This window comes from Anguilla anguilla, chromosome 6, assembly GCF_013347855.1.
Source record: "Anguilla anguilla isolate fAngAng1 chromosome 6, fAngAng1.pri, whole genome shotgun sequence".
Classification (NCBI taxonomy): Eukaryota; Metazoa; Chordata; class Actinopteri; order Anguilliformes; family Anguillidae; genus Anguilla; species Anguilla anguilla.
Window position 1 is genome coordinate 31,394,492 of NC_049206.1, and position 24,426 is coordinate 31,418,917.

At 39.4% G+C, this 24,426-nt stretch overlaps 1 protein-coding gene across 7 annotated transcripts in view; it reads right to left on the reverse strand.

Annotated features, from left to right (window-relative positions):
• LOC118229832 (serine/threonine-protein kinase MRCK alpha-like) overlaps positions 1-24,426 on the reverse strand; it is a 375,259-nt gene that overhangs the window by 28,383 nt on the left and 322,450 nt on the right. For 5 of the 7 annotated variants that reach the window (XM_035422277.1, XM_035422272.1, XM_035422276.1 and 2 more), the window contains 8 exons: positions 24,028-24,247; positions 23,625-23,687; positions 12,511-13,104; positions 11,045-11,142; positions 10,846-10,930; positions 5,079-5,202; positions 4,744-4,861; positions 3,284-3,422 (listed from right to left, as the gene is read on the reverse strand). In XM_035422277.1, the coding sequence (XP_035278168.1) occupies positions 3,284-3,422; positions 4,744-4,861; positions 5,079-5,202; positions 10,846-10,930; positions 11,045-11,142; positions 12,511-13,104; positions 23,625-23,687; positions 24,028-24,247 (1,441 nt within the window). The remainder of the gene's footprint in view (positions 1-3,283; positions 3,423-4,743; positions 4,862-5,078; positions 5,203-10,845; positions 10,931-11,044; positions 11,143-12,510; positions 13,105-23,624; positions 23,688-24,027; positions 24,248-24,426) is intronic. The other 2 variants (XM_035422274.1, XM_035422273.1) reach the window with 2 other exon arrangements.

A 24,426-nucleotide genomic window follows, 5' to 3' on the forward strand; every position in this document is an offset into this window, starting at 1 on the left:
TTACTAGAATTATCCAGTAGAGGGAGCTCTTATACAAGTGTGAACTGCAGCAGCTGACGCGCTACTTTGGTAATAAGATGTTTGTCACTCGTGCCTCATCCAATATTCTCCACTGCAAGACTTGCCTGCACAGATTTGATTGCCACAATAAAGGTATGTATATTTAGTGGAAGTTTTTAATTAAATGCGTTTATACGACCACTATGTTTATCAATCCTCATTATCAAGCGAGCGAGCTAGCTAACTTATTTGGTTCACTTTAGCAAGCTAGCTGGCTAGCAAGCCTTTATGAAGTGACAGTGAGCACGTAAGCAGCGTAGGATCTACATTTCCAGAGGACATCGCTGTATTCTCAAATAAATAACCAGCCAAAATAAAATGGTGATTGAATGCATCACACGTTTGTTTTTTTATTATCTGAGATAATGATATTAGCTACTATATGATGCTTTGTCAATAGCCAACGCGTTATTGCAAGCGAGTGTCATCTAGTCACGCGTCATCGTAGCAAGCTAACCAGACAGTAAAAACGCCAATAAAACACTTCTAACATGGATCATTTTAAGCCATGTTATCTAGCTTTGTCGTGATAACATGAGAGAAGGATTGCTGTTTGAGAAGTGAATCAACCAACACTTAGCGCGGGTAACCTGCACGAAAGCGCATTGTAGTTTTTTTCACCACCTAATTCTTACGGACAAGCCTCACGTTACGTATTTCATCCAATTTAGTTTCATCTAACGTTACACTTGATTCACTCATTACATAACATTACATTACAGGCATTTAGCAGACGCTCTTATCCAGAGCGACTTACACAACATTTTTTACATTGTATCCATTTATACAGCTGGATATATACTGAAGCAATTTCGGTTAAGTACCTTGCTCAAGGGTACAACGGCAGTGTCCTACCCGGGAATCGAATCTGTGACCTTTCGGTTACAAGTCTAGTTCCTTACCCACTGTGCTACACTCCGTCATTAGCTCCGCTAGGGAAAGTCTTACTCTTTGAGATCATGTAGTAGGAATAAAATAAGAAAATATAATTCAATTATTGAGAATAAATACTAAGAAATAATAATAACAAATTAATAACAACAATAATAATAATATTCATAAAAATACATGTTTGAAACTGGAAAACTGATTTTTTTTAAATAATTTTTTTATTGATGGCTGGAAAAGAAAGGAGTAAAAGCAACGTGTGGAGTTATTTTGAATTCACACCACTTGAAGATGGTGTTAATATATATATTTAATTTAATATCATCTTTTACATTTTTTTGTCTTTGAAAATGTTGCACTTTTTGACAAAATATCGGTCAAAACATCGGTAATTGGTGGGCTAGGACTCTCAAAAATTGGGATCGGCATCGGACCCAAAAATCTGGCATCGGTTGGGCTCTATTCTGTATGCACTTATTGTACGTCGCTTTGGATAAAAGTGTCAGCAAAATAAATGTAATGTAATACAAAAACATTGTGAAACACTGTGATACACATACCTAAATGTGTAATCATTCACTCTCGTATCTTTTTCTGTACACTATAGCATGTAATGTTTTGTTGCATGGGGGTGGGATGACATTAAAAAGAATACTTTGCCAGCAGAAAAGTTTTTCCGATGTTCAAGCTCCATGTAAAATCGGTGCATGAAACATAAACACGACTGAGCTACCAACAAAACTGCTCATGCTACAGTGTGAAATATCCTCATTAGAAAATAGTGCTAAACTATTTAAAGACACTCAATTCTCAAATATAATGTATATAATAAAAATATTGTGAGCAGTAATACTTACATATCGAGGATGAAATCTTATTTGTGTTCATAGACATTCTCCTCATCAATAAAATCAATACTGTTGCTCTCTTCTTTTGACTTACTCCAGAAGTCAATATCAGCTAGGTCTATCAACAACATATGCCTTAGCCACGCTCAGAAGATCTCAAGGGTAATATTTTCCAAAAAATGATGGAGCACAATTATTACGTCTTGCCAGGTACTTGTCTTTAACTCCTATTGCAGAGGCTGAATGCGTAAAGTAAAATGAGACATGTTGTACACAGTTGGAAAGCTTATACTGTCACCCACTGGGTAAAATAAATGTCAATCAAAACTTGAATGCACAAAAAAGGCGACAACGCCTTAAACAGCATGTGTGGTTTTATGCACAGCTATCTCAGAAGGTACCCATGAGTCACAAATGAATGTATATTTCACGAACAGATTTCCCAAGGAAAAATATGACCACTCAGTCACGAAAGGGACATCGTTACTCATAAAACCAATGTTAAGGTTGTATATTTATTCCATATTTAGTTGCAGATATTAATAGTAGAAAGACCTGGTACAATTACTCAAGAATTATTTTACTATTCAGAGAGCAGCGTTTTCACCACTGTACTGGCTACCTTCGGGGCGATTGTTGGCTTTATCTTGTGGCTATGATGGAATACAAAATTTTGTTGAGGAAAGAATAGTTTTATGAACTCCCAGATAGATGCTATTTTCCAGTGTCTCACGCTTGGGGGGTATAGTTGTAGATTGAGACTGCAGGGAGGGGGTGCTTGTTAAATGTATGACCTATGCTACAATGGTGGCACTTAGAAACTCTGTATTTAACATAGTTGTCCTGCATCGTCTTGTAAAAGCAGGCATTTATATGATCATATGAAAAACACTGTCAAATACAATAAAAAATGCATTTTAACTAGTTAAATTTTTTATATGAATCATTTATTTGTACAAACACAGAACAGCATTAATGAATATAAACACTTTAATCATACAGGCCAAGCTGCATTGCTGCTGTAGCCTACACAATACCATGACCAAATAAATATCATCCGTGAGCTAAGTTTGAATGGCCTACTTGCTGGCCAAGCAAGAGAATCAAGGACAATTATTATAATCAGTTAGGTTAATTGGCGCCGGGTAGGAATTATGTGGGTCACGCTCTCAAAAATAAATGACCATTGGCAAGAACGTCCCGGGAATGCGGTGTTTAGTGTAATGACTTCACGACCCAATAGATATCTCACCCACAGACCCACAGTTGCACCACTGCTATAGACAACATGCTATAGACTAACCAAATCATCTGTTCCTTTCTTGCTTACATTCTCTCTTCGTTCAAAATACTGAACAGGAAGTTGTTTCAAATGGGAATGGTTTTGTTTCAATGGCAAGGAGACAGAATGTTGAATGTTAAGAATAGGGAGCTGAGTATATTTATCGGTGTTGCCTTGGGAACGCTGGTTTCTGGTGGTTACTCACGTATGCCAAGACCACTGCTGGCACTCATGGAGCGGCCGGGTTCACCACGAGACTTGGTGATGGAGGGGATGCTCACAGACCCACTGAACACAGTTCGGCTCTCCTGGGGACGGATGTTCTGAGCGTTAGATGCAAATGCCAAATCACAGCAGAGGGAGACAAAAACAAGGAGGGTAGTTAACAACCAAAATTCAGAGGCTACAAGAAATGCTTCCAAGAAGAAAAAAAAATCACCACTGATATCTGTGGGATCGTTTGAGCAGAAAAGCCTTCATTTCCAATGCAGGTGAAAATATTGGAATATCTCTCCATTAAATACATTTAAAATACTGGGTAAGCTCAACTGAATGACCAGACTTCTGTTTGGTTGCTACTTTTCTTAGGGAAAATCTACTCAATTTACCAAACCAGAGATAACCACACTGGACTGATTTCTACCATTTTTACTTTTACATTACAGCCTATTTAAAATCCTGTTTTTAATATAAGTCATTATCAGTGCCTTTATACTGTCATAGCAATCATACAATAACCTAACACTAAGACAACCAATGACTGTCAAGATGTGTGGTGCAGTCTGTAGGGAAGCTGATTCTCAAGCCATATCCAAATCCCACAGTGTACACAGGGCTTCAATGTTACATGACACTTCCTGAACTGTAATCTCTTCTCTATGTCACCCGTTCTGCTGAAATAAAGCAACGACAACAAAAAAAAGAAGAAAGTAAGACACGCCTCTCCACTCTACTTAAAAAAAACAAATTGATTAATACTTGTTCACATTTGATGAAATAATTATTTATTTAACAGGACATCATGAACATCCACTAACATAACCTGATTCTAAATGTATTCATTTGAAACACATTTGGGAACCACACAAAGCTGTGGACAAAGAGCTCTAAAGGAGGCTCTTGACTGATCAGTCAGCTCACCTTAGATAACCCAGCTAGCCGACTGACAATATACAGTACATTTGCAGAACTCACTATCTCAAGTTGACTGGTTAGGTTGTCACTTCAAATCATTCAGTAAATATCCATGTTTCTCCAAGTGTGGAATACTAAGTTTTGTATAATCTCTAATGAGCACAATATACACAATATGTACACACAATGCGCACAATATGTAATGACATCTGTCACAGACTGAGCAAGTGTAGAAAACAAACACCAAGCTAGGGTACAAACCAACAGATAATCAATATGGCACATTCACAAACACCAGCATACGCAATATGCACACATACTGTACGTTAGAAAAAACGTCCTCAGGCACTGTGCAATTACAGCTTTGACAACAGGCAAGGTCTGTGCCGTGAGAGCTGAAAATCAATGCAAATGAGATGAGTGGTTAATGCTGAGGGTGGCTGAGCAATGTGAGGTCCGTGTGTAGCAAATACTACCCTGTGTGGGGCAGTGCCATCATGGCTTGGGTATTTGGCATGAAGACACCCTCACCATTGGCAGGTCTTTGAGAATTTGAATGCCATCGCCAGGCCCCATGTGGACCACATGGTTAAAGTTGGTGGGGTTTGAAATGAGCTTGTTCCTCATCTCTGGATCCCTCAGCATTTCTCTGCAGGAACAGGGAAAGGACCAACCAGAAGGCAATCAGAAACAGTGAGCCTATGCATTTCAGACAGTCTAAGTGAGACAAGTCTGTCTATGTATAATAGACCATGCTTCAGTATATTCCATTAACAGGGCATTTCTTTGTGATAGACTGTGTTTTAGTGTGTCGGAAGTGTTACTGATGCAGTGCATTTAAATGAGTGGAGGGCATGGGAACAGACCTCCTCTGCTGGATCCGCTCCTCCTCAGGCACACGGAAAGAGAAGCGTCTCTTGTTGCTGATGTTGCGTACCATCTGCTTTCGGCTGTTATCTGACGTTTCAGGAACGACAAGCTCATCTCCCTCTGTATTATCAAAAGCATCATCATGATCACAATCAACATTAACTCTTTGAACATGGATGACGTCATTTGGCGTCATAAAGCACTACCTTTAATCTCAGTCAAATAACTCCTTTTTCTGAATGTAGGATCATTGTCTTTTCTGTTATGCTGGGGAGACATGTGATTCTCAAAAATATTGAATTGACTGACAGTAAAACAAGGGTTGCATGTGATAACCAAGCCTACATTTAGGTAAATTTAGGCTGTTTATTCACCAGTAGTACCTGCTTAAAACACACACAGAGCACCAAGAAGACATGGCATTCAATGTATAATACTTCAAAAACATGCCTCCAAAAAACGTTATCAGTAGAAGATCCACTTCAAGCCATAATTTATTAAACTGATGGAGATGATGGTTTAAGAGATCAAACTGGAGATGAGGATTTAAGATTTAAAATTCCATGCAATAGACCCATTTCAAGACAACGTAAATCCAATGTGAATACCGCGATTCTAATAGGTTATGTGTTGTTTTTACTTTTTATATAATAAAAATACAAATGTTACCAGCTATTCATACAGTTGAGGCCAAAAGTTTACATACACCTAGGCTAAAGTCAAACTCTATTTTTCACAACTCCACACATTTCATGTTACCATACATTTCCTGTGTTGAGTCAATTACCTACAGTTTATATACATATATATATATAAACTATATTTCCAAAAGTATGTGGACACCCCTTCTAATTAGTGGTTTCGGCTATTTCAGCCACGCCTACTGCTAACAGGTGCATAAAATCAAGCATACAGCCATGAAATCTCAATTAATAAACATTGGCAGTAGAATGGGTCATACCGCAGAAGTTAGTGACTTTCAATGTGGCACTGACATAGGATGCCACCTTTCCAAAAAGTCAAAATTTCTGCCATGCTAGAGCTGCCCCAGTCAACTATAAGTGCTGTTATTGTGAAGTGGAAACATATAGGAGCAACAACAGCTCAGCCACAATGTGGTAGGCCACACAAACTCACAGAATGGGACCCCCGAGTGCAGAAGTCTGTAGTGCGTCATCTTTCCTCTGTTGCAACACTCACTACAGAGTTCCAAACTACCTCTGGAAACAACGTCAGCACAAGAACTGTTTGTCAAGAGCTTCATGAAATGGGTTTCCATGGCCGAGCAGCCGTACCTAAGCCTAAGATCAACATACACAATGCCAAGCATCGGCTGGAGTGGTGTAAAGTACATTGCCATTGGACAATGCGTTCTCTGGAGTGATGAATCATGCTTCACTATCTGGCAGTCTGACGGATGAATCTGGGTTTGGCGGTATGCATAGTGCCAATGGTACTGGCCCGAATAGTTCCAACTGTAAAGTTTGGAGGAGGAATAATGGCCTGGGGCTGTTTTTCATGGTTTGGGCAGGCCCCTTAGTGCCAGTGAAGGGAAATCTTGTGGCCACAGTTTTGGGAAGGCCCTTTCCTGTTCCAGCATGACAATGCCCCCATGCACAAAGCAAGGTCAATAAAGAAATGGTTTGCTGGGCTTGGTGGGGAAGAAATTGACTCGTCTACACAGCGCCCTGACCTCTACCCCATCAAACACTTTGTTATGAATTGGAAGCGCAGACTGCGAGCCAGGCCTTACTCCCAACATCAGTGCCAAAACTCATGAATACACTTGAGGCTGAATGGAAGCGAATCCCCGCAGTCACGTTCTAAAATCTACTGGAAAGCCGTCCAAGAAGAATGGAGGCTATTACAGCAGCAAATGGGGGGGGGGGGGGGGGGGGGGGGGTTGGTCCAACTCCATGGTTTTGAAATGACATGTTCAACATCTCATGTTCATCTTAATTGCATTGGCTGCTCTCTTGCTCATTGCTCCTTTCTTGCACAACTGCTCGATTGCTTGTGTCTGACACACACTTCCTGTCTGTGCCAGAAAGAGTGAGGGAAAGGAGTCTGGTGGTGTTTGGAAAAGTCTGTTATAGGATTATATTGCCTGTTCAAGTGTGTATCTGATATTAGTTTGTGTTTTTGTTTAACTAATATTATGAGTGTGGTAAGACAGTTTTGCTTCTAAGGTGAAAATCTTTGCTGCCGTTAGGGGATGGGGAGACGGGATTTTCCACTTTTTTTTCCTCCCTTAAGTACTCAGCTAGGAAACCAGCCAGTTAAATAATTCAGCCACCTTCTTGCTGCCCTGAGTTGTTTTCATGGTTTTTCAACCTCATTTGAGCAAAATATTATTGTAGTTAGATAGTTTTCCCTTATTGTTACATACTAATCTTAGCTGCAGTTTATTATAATCTGATTCCAGATAAATCTTGGTGGTATTCTGTTTTGAGATATAAATAAAATACTTCCTAGTACAGGGGTTCCATCAGTCAATGCTATTTAGTAAAATCTAGCTAAGTTAGTTGATGATAACCAGAGTGATTCCACACCGTGTACTTTTTTTGTGTAATTTATTCAACAATTAACGTTAGATACAGTAAAAGTTCCTTATTTATTTATTTGTTTATAAATGTATATAGAAAAGGGTGTGCACACCACACAGGAGCAACATCTCCAGAGGTTGTGGTGTCCAAACAATTCCAGACCTTGCAGAGATTTGATCTGGGTCTTGACCCTGAGAGTGGGAGGACTGATGAGCCACTGGGCACCCAGATAGCCATATCCTCCCGGCAACGGAAGTTGGTGATAGTGGGGGACTCAATTATTAGGGAGGTAGACAGCATAGTCTGTTCACACAGCAAAGTTGTAGTAAGGGTGACGTAGGACGGTGGGGGGTGAAGGAATGGGAGAGGATGTGTAGAGTAAAGTAATAATCTGAAATGTCTGTTTTAATGCTACAAGTATGAAAAATAAACTACTATGAATAGTGGGGGCTATGACACAGCTGGGATTACAGAAACATACCTTAGGGAGAAGGATGGGGATGAATATAATATAGAGGGGTACAAACTCAATGGGAAAAATAGATCCAGTAAGAGGGGAGCCTAGTGAGGATATTTGGATAAAGCTCATAGGGGAAAAGGGCCTTACGGTAGGCATGTGTTACTGGGCGCCAGCTTCAGACAGTAGTGTGAACTCAATGCTCTTTGGAAACATAAAACAAAAAGAAATGTGAAACTATTATTATGAGTGACATCAATTACCCTGTTATTAATCGGGAATTGATGACAGGACAAGGAAAAATCAGGAAGCATTTTCATAAATGACCATTTTTTTGGTACAGTATGTCAATCAGTGAGTAATCAATTCTGGATCACGTGCTATGTAATGAGCCAAACAGAATTTGTAGCATAGAAGTAACTGAACCACTTAGCGAACATTCTGCATTTAGTTTTCCTCTATTGATTCCTGGTATGAAAGATAAAAAGCTATGAGGAAAAACTTAAAATGCTTAATCTCTTCAGGCTTAGTAAAAGGAGATTCAGGGGTGATTTTATAAAGGGGATCAACAAAGTGAACTACAAGAGATTCTTCAGGTTGCTTTCTGTTAGTAGAATGAGGGGATGTAAATGGAAATTAGCAAAAGGTAAATTCCGTACTGACATTAGGAAGTATTACATACACAGAGTAGTCAATATGTGGAATAGCCTGCTAGGTCACGTAGTAGCGGCCGAAACTCTAGGCACATTCAAGACTAGGCTTGATATACTGTTAGATACTACCTAGTCTGTAGGTAATCAGAGCACTAATTTAGCCTGGAAAATGGCGAGCATTGTTCTTGTTATTATGTTATGTTATGAAAATAATGAAATAAATAAATAAGCAATTAAGTAAATGCTAATTATTTATTAATTAATTCTTAATGTCATGACATCTCTATTTCTGAAGGACACTTGGCTCTTAACAATTGGCTCTTTTATTAATTTACTTGCAAATTTATTTCAACACATATTTGTTTCCTTGTGTACTTATTTCTATTTGTACTTATTTCAAAGTGTCTTTATTTCAGAATGGCCCAGTCCATCTGTCAACATGATAGGAGCAGGCCCTAACACTGGACTGGATAATCCTTGACAATTGACTGCCTTTACCGTGAGTTGAGCATCATTATGTACCAGGAAACATAGCGGACTTCGTTGAGTTAAGGGATATGAGCCACGCGCATCGAATGCGCAGAGCAAGTTCTGCCAAGAAACTTTTGCTGCAGCTGGCCATGGTCAGCCTAAGCAATCACATTCTCCTGTGTTTCCATAATCAACCAATCACATACACACAACACATTTTCTCATACCCATCCAGCCAAATATACACATCACCAATGGAGCACCTTTTTAATTTTTAACAGTCAGCCTCCAGTGCTGCCTTTGCATGCTTCGCTGCTACTGCACATAACTCCGCTCACCCTCCACCACCCTGGCACCATCTGCTGTTTGGATCTGCTTCTTGGTAATGGGGGGCTTACTGGTATTCGTCCTGTTTAGAAAGGGAAATTTATCGTGCTCCCTGTTAGATAGGGTAGTGCACACTGGTGCACGCACTGTAGTTCCTGAAGCAGATCCATTCAGCTCTAAACTGAAAAATTTACTTACATATTAATAAAAATATGTAATTCTTTGCAGCACTAGTTGACATAAGGGACATTGCTGGGAGGATAAGTACCCTTGACAATACAGACATCCCCGTCAAATTCTTCATAGCTGACCCTGCCCATCCATCTTGACTGAGAGGCCGTTTAAAAAAAATATGCGTTGAAATAAATGTGGAAATAAATATTCCTAGAAATAAATACACAGAAAAAAAATATGCAAGAAAATTAATAAAAGAGCCAATGTGCAAAGTGTCCTTTGGTAAAAAACAACACTATGAAATAAAAGGGACATAAAATGATTAATAGATATTTATGTATTTCATTGAGTATTTATTCAATTATAAATTGATTGTTTGCATATTTCTCAGTGGATTAAGTCTGAATTAAAAAAAAAAAATCTGTTTAATAACTCAAGTTTTTTGTTATTGTACCGCATACAATAGAAATAACAATATATATATATATTTGTAAGGATTATACATTGGTGGGATGAGCAGCACAGCTGATTATGTGGGTGGGGTCCCAAGTGAAATGTGCCAAATTTCCCTGCCACTGTCAAACAGTGTATTCTCCTGTTGGTATTGACTCTATTGTTTTGAGTTGTTTGGGGGATTGGATGACTGAACTCTCAATAGGGGAAAAATGTTTTTCATACAGGAAATATGTACTTTAGAGAAAATGGCTGTCAAAGGTAATTTTGTGCTTGGTTATACTTGACACAGCTGGTATAAAAACATCTAAATTAACTATTTAAAGTGGTTTCTGATCAAATATATTTTATGAAACTACAGCAGGTATAGAAGCTAAATATAATAATATCTGGTCTTCCATAGGTATCTAGCTAGCTGACAATTTGATTGCCCTTGACAAGTGGCTTCACCTTTGGAAGAATGTTAGCATTGCCATTTCACTATACTAAGAATAATATTATCTCAGAAATGTTTCCCAGAACTAAGATTAGAATGCAACTTCATGCCAATCTGTTCTGATGGGCTCTGGACATTAATATATAAAACACAATGTTTTCTTCCTCCCACTGGTCCTGAAAATGATTTGTTCATATGCTTCATCTCATACATTACTTTGTGTGGCCTTTCACTTAACTTTCATACCTGCCATCTTGTTTTTGAAATAAATGAGGCGGATCGTCTCAAGGACCAGGAGGTTGAGGGAGCCATCAGTGTTTAGGGGCCGCACCTGCAGGAGATGACCAGGGTCAGGCACAAAACACACAATGCATCTGTAATCATGTGTCTGAATGAGTATGTGCACACACGGGAAAACCTTTTTATTTATTTATTTATTTTTTACCTTTTTTAGTGGTATAGTCTGGATCCATTCCATGGTGTTAATGTCAAACACATCCACTGCATTCTCACTGTACACTGACAGGTAGGGGGCATTGTAGCCTGAGGACAAAAAAGGTCACACATGGATACTTTTTCCAGTCTGAATGAAGACAAACCCCTGACTTTTAGTACACATTAACACTTTCAATACAACAGTCAAGTGATGTGGAGACAGATTTTGTAGAAAGAGTCCTTCAGCAAACCTGATGATTATAAAAATCAAAAGGTAATTTGCTTCTTAAGAAATGACTGAAGACACAGAAACTATACGCAAATAGATTCTTCTTTTCTCCACTTGTACTAATTATTATTTTTTTTTTTTACCATTCAACTGTGCACATAGCTGTCAGCTCTGTGGGTGCTGAGGAGCTTTGGCATCCCCAATATTTGAGGGACAATTTTTTTTTAAATATTGTCTTAAAACTGAATGTGTGTAAAAGTAAAACATTATTTTGCTTAATCATGTGAATCATTCAAGCTTTAACCAGTTCGGGGTGCAATTTGTGGACTTGTTACCGCAGCGCTTGCAGTTTGTCACTACACGCACAGCAGTGACAAGGAACTAATATGGTGTTAAAAAATTAAGTCACAGAGCTGAGCATTTGGCCCACAAGGATAAATGAATGTGAGGGGAAAACAAATGGTTAAATTTGCTGAAAATCATTTTTGTATATATACTGCAGCCTATGTCAGGGAGAACTGGCACAATTGTAACATTTTTCATTTCTTACTGAATTAAAGGTAAAACAGTCATTACAAAATGTCATTACAAACAGTGTACACTCTTCTCTTTATGTTCACATTATGTTTGAGGTGATCACAAATGGTTCATACACAATATAACAGGAGGCTATTATTGTAGGCCTAAGTATGCTGAAACTGTCAACCTGCTTGTATAGCTGACATTACCATCCAGTACATGTATGCTATTTGCCTTTGGCATACAATATGCATTAACTCATGTAACCTATGAAGCCTTATAAACAGGGGAAAACACAGGCCTTCAGACATGCATACGATTAAATTCAACCAAAATTAAACACCAATGCTGAATAGTTCCAACTCTAGGATTAGGACTAGTTTAGACTCAAAACCATACCAGTCACATCTTAAGAGATCTGAAGATACCCTCACCTTACCATTTGGGAAGAGTACTACATGTATGCAGCAATAGGAATACCAGGCACATGTCAGCTTAGACTCAGTGGGCAGTTTGCATATTTGACACTTTTTTCACTTTTTTTGCACTTCCCTATTATAGTGTGAATAATTAAATGACTGTCTTCAGTTAGGACCCACCTTCACTGAATTGATATAACTGGTTACACAATATTGGTTATATTTCAAGAAGAGGATGGGTTTGTTTCTGTGAACTGCACTGCTTTTTGCCAGGCTTATAGTGGAGGGGTATAAACGGTGGTGACTCACAGCAGGCAGTGGGAATGGCGGGCCACATTAGCTCCTGCTGGCGTGACCTGCGGCCCTGGCAGTCCACATAAATCCCCAGGCAACTAAAGCAGAGCAGAAATTCCTTGCTGGAGATCTCCACTGCGCAAATGGCATCCAGCCCCTGCTGATTAATGAAAGCCAGGGTGTGGTCCTCCGGGTGCAGTAGGCTTACTGGTGCTGCCTCAGTGTGTAGATTGTAGCGAACAAAGCCAGCCTGGTAGCCAATGCACAGCCACTCACTCAGCACAGCCATCCACTGGACAGCACCGGGAACCTGGATTTCACGCAGCTTGCGGTGACGGGCCTTACTCTTGTTAAGCTCATAGCAGATTACCTGCCGCTTCATGGCAACGCACAGGCAGGTTATGGCCCCATGTCGAATGGGACCAGATGCCAGTACTTGGCAGCCCTTTGTCTCAGATAGCTTGAAGAAATCAGTCTCATGCCCATCCAGTGCAGATATGGGGAAGAGGCGCACATGGCGGTTACGGCCCGAGATGACAGCAAGCAGCTGCTCTGAAGCAATTAGGTCGATGTGGTGGATCTTCTTGTTGTCCCCGACCCGGATAATTTCTGAAACACAGATGCATTTACAAAAGAAAGGCAATTGAACAGTAACCAACAAACATACAAGTAGATCAGACAAACATACAATTCATTCATATCTGTACTTGAAGGCACCGAGATCTAAAGGTGTATACAGTACGTAGGTACAGCGCGTTCAGAAATATTTCACACCACTTATGGTTATTACTCCTTTTACTGTGCAAATTCAACATAAATATATATTTCTATGGAATTGTACACTTCGGCATATGTAAGTCTCTATAATTTGAGAGTAACTGTCTAAATTACTTAAATGATAAGTATATTCCCCTTTGTATTAAGTTAACTTTAGACAGGTGCATTCCATTTTCTAGAGAGATCACATTAAATACATTACCAAAGTACACTACGTCGATTTCAAATTCATCTGTGTTCAAATGTATGGCTGCAGAATACATAATACTGACCTTGCAAGGTCTAACAACTGAAACAGCAGATCAGATCAGTCACACTGTCATGAAGACCAAAGAACTGCCCATAGAACTTAAGGTGACATTTTTCGTAGACAAGAAGCTGGAGGTTGTACTGTACCGTAAGAATACAAAGTTGTGTACCTTTGCAGGAGCACTGTTAAATCTATTGCAATAAAATGGGAAAACTATCATACAACCCAAACACCACCAACATCAGGCTGTCCTACTAAACTGAGCAACTGGATGAGAAGGGAAATTGTAGGAAGGGAGTGAACAAGAAGCCAGCTAAAGCTGTTGGCTGAAACAGGAGAAACTAGTGTCCTGAGATCATCAATCTCTTCAGCACTTCACAGATTTGGCTCTTGGGAGAGTGCCTAGAGATAAGCCAATTTTGAAAAAACATTCCAAAAAACCTACTCTTCAAAGGGTTTTAAAAACCTGATATTGAAAAAACTAGAACAGTGCCATGTATCCTTCAAAGGTTTAATAACAGTTAAAGGTAAACAGTATCTAGTATCTCAATTAAAAATATTGTGCTTGTATTCAGTAATATACAATTGGGTGACAAATTAAGCCCATCGTGCACATGCCAAATAAATCAAGCCAGATAGTACTAAAAGGGTGACAGCACCGTAAACAACGTGTGGTATTACGCACAGCTATTTTAGAACATACCAAAGCATCACAAATGCGCGTATATTTCACGGATTGTCCAAGACAATATATGATGACTCAGTCTTAAAAAAGACATCTCTACGTGTTCATAGGTTTGAACAATTGAGGTTAGCTTTAAGTTGCTTTCTGTGTCTTAACTTCATTCTCAATACACATTCCCACACACCACACACTGTAACAGCTTCCCAATGAGACAAATGGTCAGGTATAGAGCTCAATAATTTTTTGTAAGACTACAATAGCAACCAGTGGGTTTCGTTTGAACATTGGGGGGGACACATGAAGGCGGGGGTATGGGGGTCTGGGGGTCCTCCCCCCGAAAATTTTGAGCATCAAACACTTAATTTCCTGCATTCTGGTTAATTTTTATGCACCAACTTGTGCCTTTTCTGCATCAATTTATGGTGGAAATGTAAAGGAAAACACAAAATTCAGGGGAACATATGCACATGTTCTAAATATTGAGGGGGAGCTAACGGTAAAAAGAGATATCGATAGCTGAAACAAACTTGTGATTTTACAAGACGTGTCCATAACGTTACACAAAACATTGGCTAAAATACTAACACTGCAACATGGGGAGTCACATTAATTCCCTGCTTAGCAACCGAGTGCTGCTATCGCCAGGTAGTTTTCTAAGTTCCGTGAACATCACATTCAAAAAGTGCACCGACAGCCATTAACTAGCTAGCTAAGTATCATACTATCAGATACCATAGTTCATTCATTGACAACTAGCTAGCTAACACTGACGTAAGCTGGCATATTGATAGGTAACGTTGCAAATATAAGATTAAAGCCGCAAGTGGCGTTGGGAGGGGTCCAAGCATTGGCACCGTCGCTCCCCCTATGGAGCAATTTTAAAATGGCTTTTTCCTCGCGGTCATATGCCTTCACCCAACATATCTACTGAATATCATGATGATTGTATAAAAGATTGATGACTTATGGCCAATTTTGTGCTAAGAGACGCTGCCGGATGACTTAGTTGCGTCCCCATGGATGTGTCCTGGCCGCTTCCCGTAAAGGCCTTTACTATGTCGTAACACTTAGATGGCATGTCGTAACACTTAGATGGCCCGGAGTGTATGCACAGCTGCAGTGTTTCAGTGCCGCAACTAAAAAAGGCGTCAAACTAGTGTTGTCACAATACCAAAATTTTGACTTTGATACCAATACCAGGTTTAGTAACACGATAATTGATACTGAAACAATACTGATCCAAAACACTGTACCTAACGATACTGAAATTACCTTAATAGATCACAAACGTAATGTCCACAAGGGGTGACCTCATTTTCGAATTCACGGTTTATTAAAAACCTGGTTTATTAACAACCTTTAAGTTGAAGCCTGTTCAACATATCAATAAGCATAGGACTGTAGTGTTACAACACTAATCCATAGAAAACTATATTAAATATATTTCAAAAATTAAACAATTGTAAAGTAAATTACCTTTAAACAGGTATTTCACTTTAAAATAGATCTAAAAAGAGCATATTTCAATAACAATACAGCATCTTCCTATAATAAAATATTTACAAATTAGAACAGCTGTTGCTACTGAAGTGAACTGAGTCTAAGCCTGCGCTGTATCAACCACGAATAATGCAGAAGCGCAGGGCACCTCACTTGCCAACCTTAGTTACTACTGCCATCTAGCGAAGATTCTGACAAATTACACTTTTCATCCTCTCAATCAGTAATGCGGGATACACAGTTCCCTGGCTTTTACATTTGACACAAAACTACCGAACGTCGGAAAATTCTAATAGCGAACCGTTTATTTTTATTTTTATTTTTTTAAGTACCGAAAAAGTGCTGAAGTTTTGGTATACCGTGCAACAGTACGTCAGACACAGATTCCAATCCATTGCTCAGCTTCGCAGAGAATGGACATTTCAGAGCGCCTCAGAGACAGATAGAATAATAACACATAAATACACATTTCAAATAATAAATCTGACATTGAGAAAAAACGAAACAAAAGACGAGATATCAAGTCGCGACCTACGCGCAGAGCAGCCTATCGTTTTATTTATTTAGACATTGGCAGATGAGAAAATTTTTGGTTACGCTGACCTATAAAACGCTATTCCAAAAGCAAAATCAGACATGTTATACATCGTTAGAAAGCTTATACTCTCACCTACGGAATAAATGAACTGTCAATCAAGCCAAATTGCACTAAAAAGGGCGACAACGCCGTAAGCAACGGGTGTGGTATTACGCACAACTATTATTGAAGATAGCCGACCCAGGCGTCACAGATGCGCGTATATTTCACAAACGGATTGTCCAAGACAATATATGACCACTCATTCGCAAAAGGGACATCTCTACACGTAAAACCAATGGTAAGATTCAATGTTTAGTTCCAGATATTGACTGTAGAATGACATGGTATAATTTTTAAAAAATTGTCTCGTTTATTTCGTTATTCAGTGAGCAGCGTTGTCACTGCTGTATTGGCATATTTTAGGGCTAATGCCGGGTTTATTTTGTTGCTACGAAAGATTACATAACATTACATTACAGGCATTTGGCAGACGCTCTTATCCAGAGCGATGTGCAACAAAGTGTAGAATCATAATCAGGAACAAGTGTGTCGAAAACCCTAGAGAGAAGTACCGTTCCAAGTGCAGGGAACAACCACATAGTTCAACTTGGACCCTGTAGGTTAAACTGATTAACACTAACACAAACAAGAACAGCAACAACGCAGTCTATGCAAAAATACAAGCAATAGTTAAGACGAGTTAAGTCACCTACGAAACAACTACCTAGTTACAACGCTAAGCTTACAGTCAATTTACAGATTAAATGGAGAATAAGATTTCTCTCAGCATACTGACGGATTTAAAGACTAAACGAACTCACCCGATATTGTCTTCAAATGAACCGTATTATTTATTTAGACATTGGCAGACTACAGCATAAATTGCGTCTTTTGTTTATATTCAATGTTAGAAATTGCAGCGAGAAACTGCAGCTGTAGACACAAGATATTTTATGTTATGGTAGCAATGGAACGAAGCGGACTATACATGTATTGCCATCATTGTTTTATTATACCAGTGTGTTTTCGCGCGTTTGCACAGAAACTCAAAACCTACCAATAAAATGGTTTAGCTATTTCTCACCGTAATGACAGATTTAAAGACTTAACGAACTCACCCGATACTGTCTTCAAATGGATCCATGCCAAAGAAAAGTAATTATTCATCCTCTCAAAAAGCTTTTACTAACAAACCTTTAATAGCCTAGCATGCACTCTGGCTGGCACTGTCTTCCACTGCTTCCCTGACGTTCAGACCCTCCCCTCACTGATAAAAACTAGACCCTACGGTGTCGGATTACTTGCGTCGCCATGGATGTCGCTTGCCGCAAAGAAGTTTACTAGATGTCGTAACCGTTTAGATTTGGAGCCACAGCTCTTCCGCACCCCACCTAATAAAAAAGTCCAAATGGCAGGCAAACAATATGGCGGACATATGTTGTAGAGCACATTCACATGCATCGGTCGATGAAGTTTTGTGTTGATCTGACTTACAGTGTGGGAGTTATGACCTTTTAAACATGACCCTTTGTTATAGCGCCACCATCTGGCCGACATGGGTTATTTTTAGTGCCTGAGTAGTGGGGGCCCATAGGAACCCAGCCACCAAATGTGGTTGGTGTACAACTTATGGTTGCTGAGCCTCAGACATTTTAGCGGAGAAAGCTTCCACGCCCCAACGAACAAGTCAAAATGGCAGGCAAACAATATGGCGGTCATAGGTGGTGCCAATGGCAAAGTTGTAGAGCACGTTCAGATGCATAGGTCGATGAAGTTTTGTGTTGATCTAATGTATGGTGTGGGACCTTTTACGCAAAACCCTTTGTTATAGCGCCACCATCTGGCCGACATAGGTGATTTTTAGTGCCTGAGTAGTGCGGGACCATAGGAACCCACCTGCCAAATTTGGTTTCTCTAGGACTTATGGTTGCTGAGCCTCAGACACTTTTAGCAGAAAAAAATAAGAATAATAATAATCCTAACAACTACAATAGGGTTCCACCAGCTTGGCTGCTTGGACCCCTAATAATCCAGATACAATAGGGTTCCACCAGCTTGGCTGCTTGGACCCCTAATAATAATAATCCGAACAGATACAATAGGGTTCCACCAGCTTCGCTGCTTGGACTCCTAATAATAATCCGAACAGATACAATAGGGTTCCACCAGCTTTGCTGCTTGGATCCCTAATACTCCGAACAGATACAATAGGGTTCCACCAGCTTCGCTGCTTGGACCCCTAATTACCGTTACCGTTCTTTCCAACCGCTGTGAGTAACTGACTTTAGCTGACGTTGTCATAAAAGTTTTCCCGACCGTGAAAACCATAGACATGTATATATGTCTATGGTGAAAACTGCCTGGCTTGTTTACATTTTGGACAGATGCGAGTGGGTAAATCTATCGCTCTTTCCATCGCAGAACTTTCGACACAAGCAAAATCGGAAGCGCTATCCTAAAATTTCTTCTTACCATTTTTATTTCTATAAGGCTAATAGGAAGTGAAGTCCATAGTATGATCGGCTTGAGCAATCACCTCTAACTGTTGACTACATATCCCATTTGTCCTTTCGTAAGCTCAAACTTTTCGTGGCCATGGGGGTAAACCATTGCTACTGCGTGAAGAGGGGAGTCAATAATTCATGTTATGTTTACAGCCGTTACAGACCTTTCCACATAATTTTGAAGTCATCTTTTATTGCTGTTGAAGCCATTATTGTATGAAAGCTTTACATGGAAGAGGGATCAGTCATGGTTGGGGGGGACAATTCGATTCTTTACAAATATTGGGGGGCACACGTCCCACCCGTCCCCCCCCGGTTCCTACGTCAATGATAGCCACAGATCAAAGTCTGGTGTCTGGTGCAATGCATATTCTGTAATATACTGTCTGTAAGTCTGGTGCAATGTATATTCTTTCCTGGGAAAGTTCACACTTGGCAATCACCACACCTCTCAACAGAATACTTAAACCTTCATTTGTGGCTGTCTCGTTGAGATTTGTGTGGAATACTTGTCGTGGCACCGTGGCGAGTCTCCCTTTGCGCATCAAAATAAAACCTTTTCAATTGGAAAGTGGTCCTCAGTGTGTTACTTCATTGGTCCCAACTTCTTCCTCAAGGGAGAAGATTCCCAACAGTGTAAAGCCAATAGTAAGGTTGTATAATTATTCCATATTTAGTCCCAGATATTGACTGTAGAATGGTATAATTTTAGAAAAATTGCTCTTGTTTATTTCAGTGTTCAGTGAGCAGCATTTTTCACAGCTGTATGGCACACCTTCGGCTATTGTTGGCTTTATCTTGTTGCTATGATGGAATACAAATTTTTAGCGGTAAAAGAATGTTTTCATGTATGCCCAGATAGACACTATTGTCCTGTGTGTCATGCATGGGGGGTGTAGTTACAAATGCAGATGAGACACAACACACAATAAAAAATCAACCGCTTTAACCCCACTTAAAACTTGGGGCATTTTGTAAAAATCCCCCAACCTTAAATAAACCCCATTAGCTCCAAAATTATATACAGTACAGGTATGCTTCAAAGCTTGAAATAAAGAGCACATTTGTACCAAAATTACCAAATCCCCTAATCCTATCGCTTTGTATATTCTTTATTCTTTATTCTTTATTTATATATAATACTGGAAATCAGATTTCTTTTTCCAATCATACCACAGGATGTAAAACAACACCAAGATACAAGTTTGAAGTAGATTGAACAAAGCAGTAAAATTTGACAAGTATTTTCCCAAATGTGGGCCCAAAGTGTGAAGTGAATGAACTAATGTCTTTCACATACAGGCTCACACACAGACACACATGCAGATCAAACCCTGATCACAACAGGGTGAGACCCCACAAGGAGGAAAATTACCAATATATAATCAAATCATAAATAATTTACAATACAATAGTGCCCTTTATCACGACTGCAGTTGTTTATGCAAGAATTTGCAGATAAACAACGGTGTTGTTTTTGTCATCTAAAAAAATATTTGCCTTTTAGGAACGACGACGATGACTAATTTGTTTTGCATTTTAAATGAGGAAAATACGACAAAACGAAAACAGACCCCGAAGATTTTTTTGCAGTTGCTTTGTTGCAGATATAAATATATTACAATCGCGCATATAATTCATCAGCGGTGTGAAACTCTTTCCAGCCTCTTTGGCCAGTGAAGTTCAGCAAAATTTTCTATGAAAAAGTAAATATTGTAGTTTTAAAAAAGCATCTGAAATAGTTCAGTCTATTCGTGGTGATACTACAACTCCCATGACCACTATGTGGACACTGTGTAAATCCTACTGGCCATGCCCTCACGCTTTGGCTTCTCTTCAGTGGGAGAAGGTGAACTCTGCCAAAATCAAACATCCGAACATGATGCAGCATACAAAAGTGTGCATACCATTTCTCATTGTGGCTTTAAAGTGTTTAGTGACACTCTACAACATTGGAGAGCACAGATTCAGATTCTCCAGCTCTGATCAGAAAACATGGCAGTGACAACAATTGCAGCACCAAACACAGAAAACAATGGTTAGCTAAAAGTAGCCTGAACTTAGACCAGACAGTTTTGTGACTTGGACAGATGGACATCCATGATTTCAAGACGCTTTAGTTTATTTAGCGCTGCAAAAAAAAGTGTTTGGTTTAACCGGTGGCATACAGTGCGTAACCCAACACAGGTGTAGTTATTGCCACACCACCAATACTGGTACTTTGCAACTTAAAGTAAAAAAACAAAAACAACAAAAGTGCATTAGCAGAGCGTCAACATTGATAGTATTAAATTTATATAAGCACATTATATTCCCAAAATGCTCAATACCATCATGTATAGCCAATTCTCCTCATCTGCCTGCATTGCAAATAAGAAAAAATATTTTTATTTGCAATGCAAACTTGTGCAATTACCTATATTTACTTAAATCAAAAACGTTTAATCAATAATTTTTTTGAAAAAAATTAATTCATTTTTTATATTAATCTTTATTGTCTTAAAGAATTCTGCAGCTGGACATTGCTGTATGCACACGTGAAGCAGTGTTCACTCGTAAAAGGAACATGCATGGTCACAACTTTTTTTATTGTCAAATACTGATTATGATTATATTACAGAGTATTTTATAATCATGGTATTTATTATAGGCAGGGCATTAAATGTGGCAAAAAACTGTTTGGGCTAAAAGGTGACCAAAATACTTGGTTATTTTCGTTGACTAAAATAAATATGATTTTAGTCATTTTTTTTGGACTAAAATGAATGAAGAAGGCATGACTAAATATGACTAAACTGAAATTAAATGAAATCAAAATACTAAGACCAGGACTAAATCAACAAGCACGGAACCGTCTACACCCATGGCACAACTCACTTCCGCAGACACATTTTAGCTGGCACCACCTGCGCATGCTTCCTACTAAACGAAGCACCACCTGCGCATGCGTCCCACAAAACGTCCCTCAAAGGTCATCCGTGAGTGAGTGAGTGACCACAATTTGCCATGCATACCCCATGGCTGCAGTTCCTGCGCGCCATGGGAAAAGGAGGTGGCAAAAACAACACCGAAAAACAAACAAAGCTCTGATAAACAATCGATAGTGTGAGTTATGCTTCTACTTTTGCACATTGCAAAAATGCAAACTGAAAGTAACTGGGTACACAGCAGGATAGTTAAGACATTGTTTCAGCTACAAGATAGCAGTAAACTATGTTCGAAAGCAATGTAAATGACCTTGAAAAAGACAATGGATGTCTAGTTGACCATTTTTTTGCTGTTTGTAACATAAGAAGAATAACGGCACTTTTTGCGTTTCAAATTCTATTTACATACATAGAAATACTTGTTTTCAAATGCTCCTGAAAATGCTTTCAGCTCAATGAAAATAACGCATAACGAATAATGGTTTTTGCTAGCCTGTATACAAAAAGCAGTTTGGTTGCTTAGGGATCCAAGGGGGATTTTAGTGATATCAATATCAGCAGTATTAGCAGTTGTTTGACTTGTTGCGGACAGTTATTGGATTATAAAATACCTGGGGTGTCAACTAGAGCCCTCCTTTAGGGAAGATGACTTCCTTGTTATTTTTTCTGTTTTCAAGATGGGGTTTTTGCATCAAAGTACAAAGTGTCTAAGCTTCACTACAGTGTAGGTGTTACAGTAGTGCACCTTGAATCAGTGATAGAAAAAAGCAATCGCAACTTAAGAGAATGCCATTTTTAGACACCAGTGCCTAACTGGGGCTGTAAGAGAAGCCAAGCGAAGTTGACCAGCTTGCCAGACTAGACACTTTTCTTTAAATTTAGATAGCTTCTCTGTCTCAGGCAATGCAATTGTTAAAACCTTGAATGATTCAGATCCAGATCTCTCCTTTCAGGCTGGTATTAATGAAATCCAGCCTTGAAACATCTCCAACTTGTACAGAATGCAGAAGCTAGGGTATTAACAAGAACTAAGAAATGTTAACATTCTACAAGATTGTATTCTTAATGTATATGGCTTTAAATCGTTTGGCTCCACAATATCTTGTCCTTCCAAGATTTCTTTGCTCAAATGGTGCTGGCTATTTGAAAATACCAAGTATATCTAAAATTACAACTGGAAGAAGAGCCTTCTCTTACAGATCTCCTGTCTTACAGAATAATCTCCCTTTGCATGTTCGAGCTTCAGGCACACACTCTGTCTTTAAACGCAGGCTCAAAACAAACCTCTTTATGCAATCCTTTAGTGAAGGATGTCTGGGAATGGTAAATCAGGACCATAGAGCTGTTATGTGAGCTGAGTTGACAATGCTTTTTCCCTGTCACTGCTTTACCGTAATGTGCCAGTTTGGGGCACTGTCAGTCAAGAAGCGTTCTAATGGACATGCCGCCAATCTATCACACACACATTCACTCAAACACTCATACCTAGGGGCAATTTAGAGTCACCAATTCACCAACCTGCATGTCTTTGGACTGTGGGAGGAAACCCGAAGGAAACGCATGTGGACACGGGGAAAACATGCAAACTCAACATAGAAAGGCCCAGGCTGGATTCAAACCCAGACCATTCTTGCTGTGAAGTGACAATGCTACTCACTGTACCTCCGTGCTGCAAAAGAGTTCCACACAAATTTTATAAGCCTAAGGCTTATCAGCTCGGTCAATGGCTGGAAAAAAACTATATAAACAAAAGCAATAGGGTAGAATGCATGGACCCAAAATATAAAACTAACTGTAATACTGTTTGCATGCGTGAGTGTGTGTGTGTGTTTGTGTGCAAGCAGAAATATGAAGTGTGTATAAGCAGAGTGTTGACAGATAAAAATACGTGTTTTTCACGTCTTACCATCTTTGGTAACATGGATAACATACAGCCCCTCCTCGTTGCCCAGTGCAACACGCTCATGATCTGAAGATGACAAAATGCATTTCAATAAAAACATGTTTTCAATGAAAAAAAGGCAATTGTGAATGATTACAGAGCTTTAATAAGAACCAGGAGAGAGGTACCAATAATGATGAAGGTCATTAGACTATCCGCTGTGCTAGACTACCAATGATCTCGGACTGTGTGGTCTTTGGTGTGTGTATTGTAGGACTTAGGCTGGTGGTCTTTCACATGTCTGCTCTGGGAGATGGATTGTATGGTCATTAGTGTGTGTGCTGTGGGTAATGGACTATGCTGTCTTTTGTGTGTATAGTGAGAGATGGCTGGTCTTTACCATGTGGGCTGCAGGAGACTGCATTACCTATGATAGCTGCAGACTGTGTAGTTTTGATAAGTGGCAAAGTACTATCATAGGCCTCCTTGGGGATGTAGACAAAGCGCTCCTTCAGCTTGTTCTTCTTTAGGATGCGGTGCAGCTCATTCAGAAGCCCCACCCACTTGTTCCTTTCCTGGTCGCTGTCTGCCAGGATCAGGATGGAGCACTTGTTACTGCCGGAGGTTGAGAGCTGAGATGCTGTCACCTGTGAAGAGACACAGTTCTTTTTTCATACCTGTTCACCGATTCAGAAATGGAATATTTGATCACACATTCCATTAGAATGCTAAATGTCTTAAAAATGATCCATGTGGTTAGACAAAATTGCTGAACAGAGAAAAATGGGTAATAATATTCCAAAATGATCCCCAATTTAACCCCTTA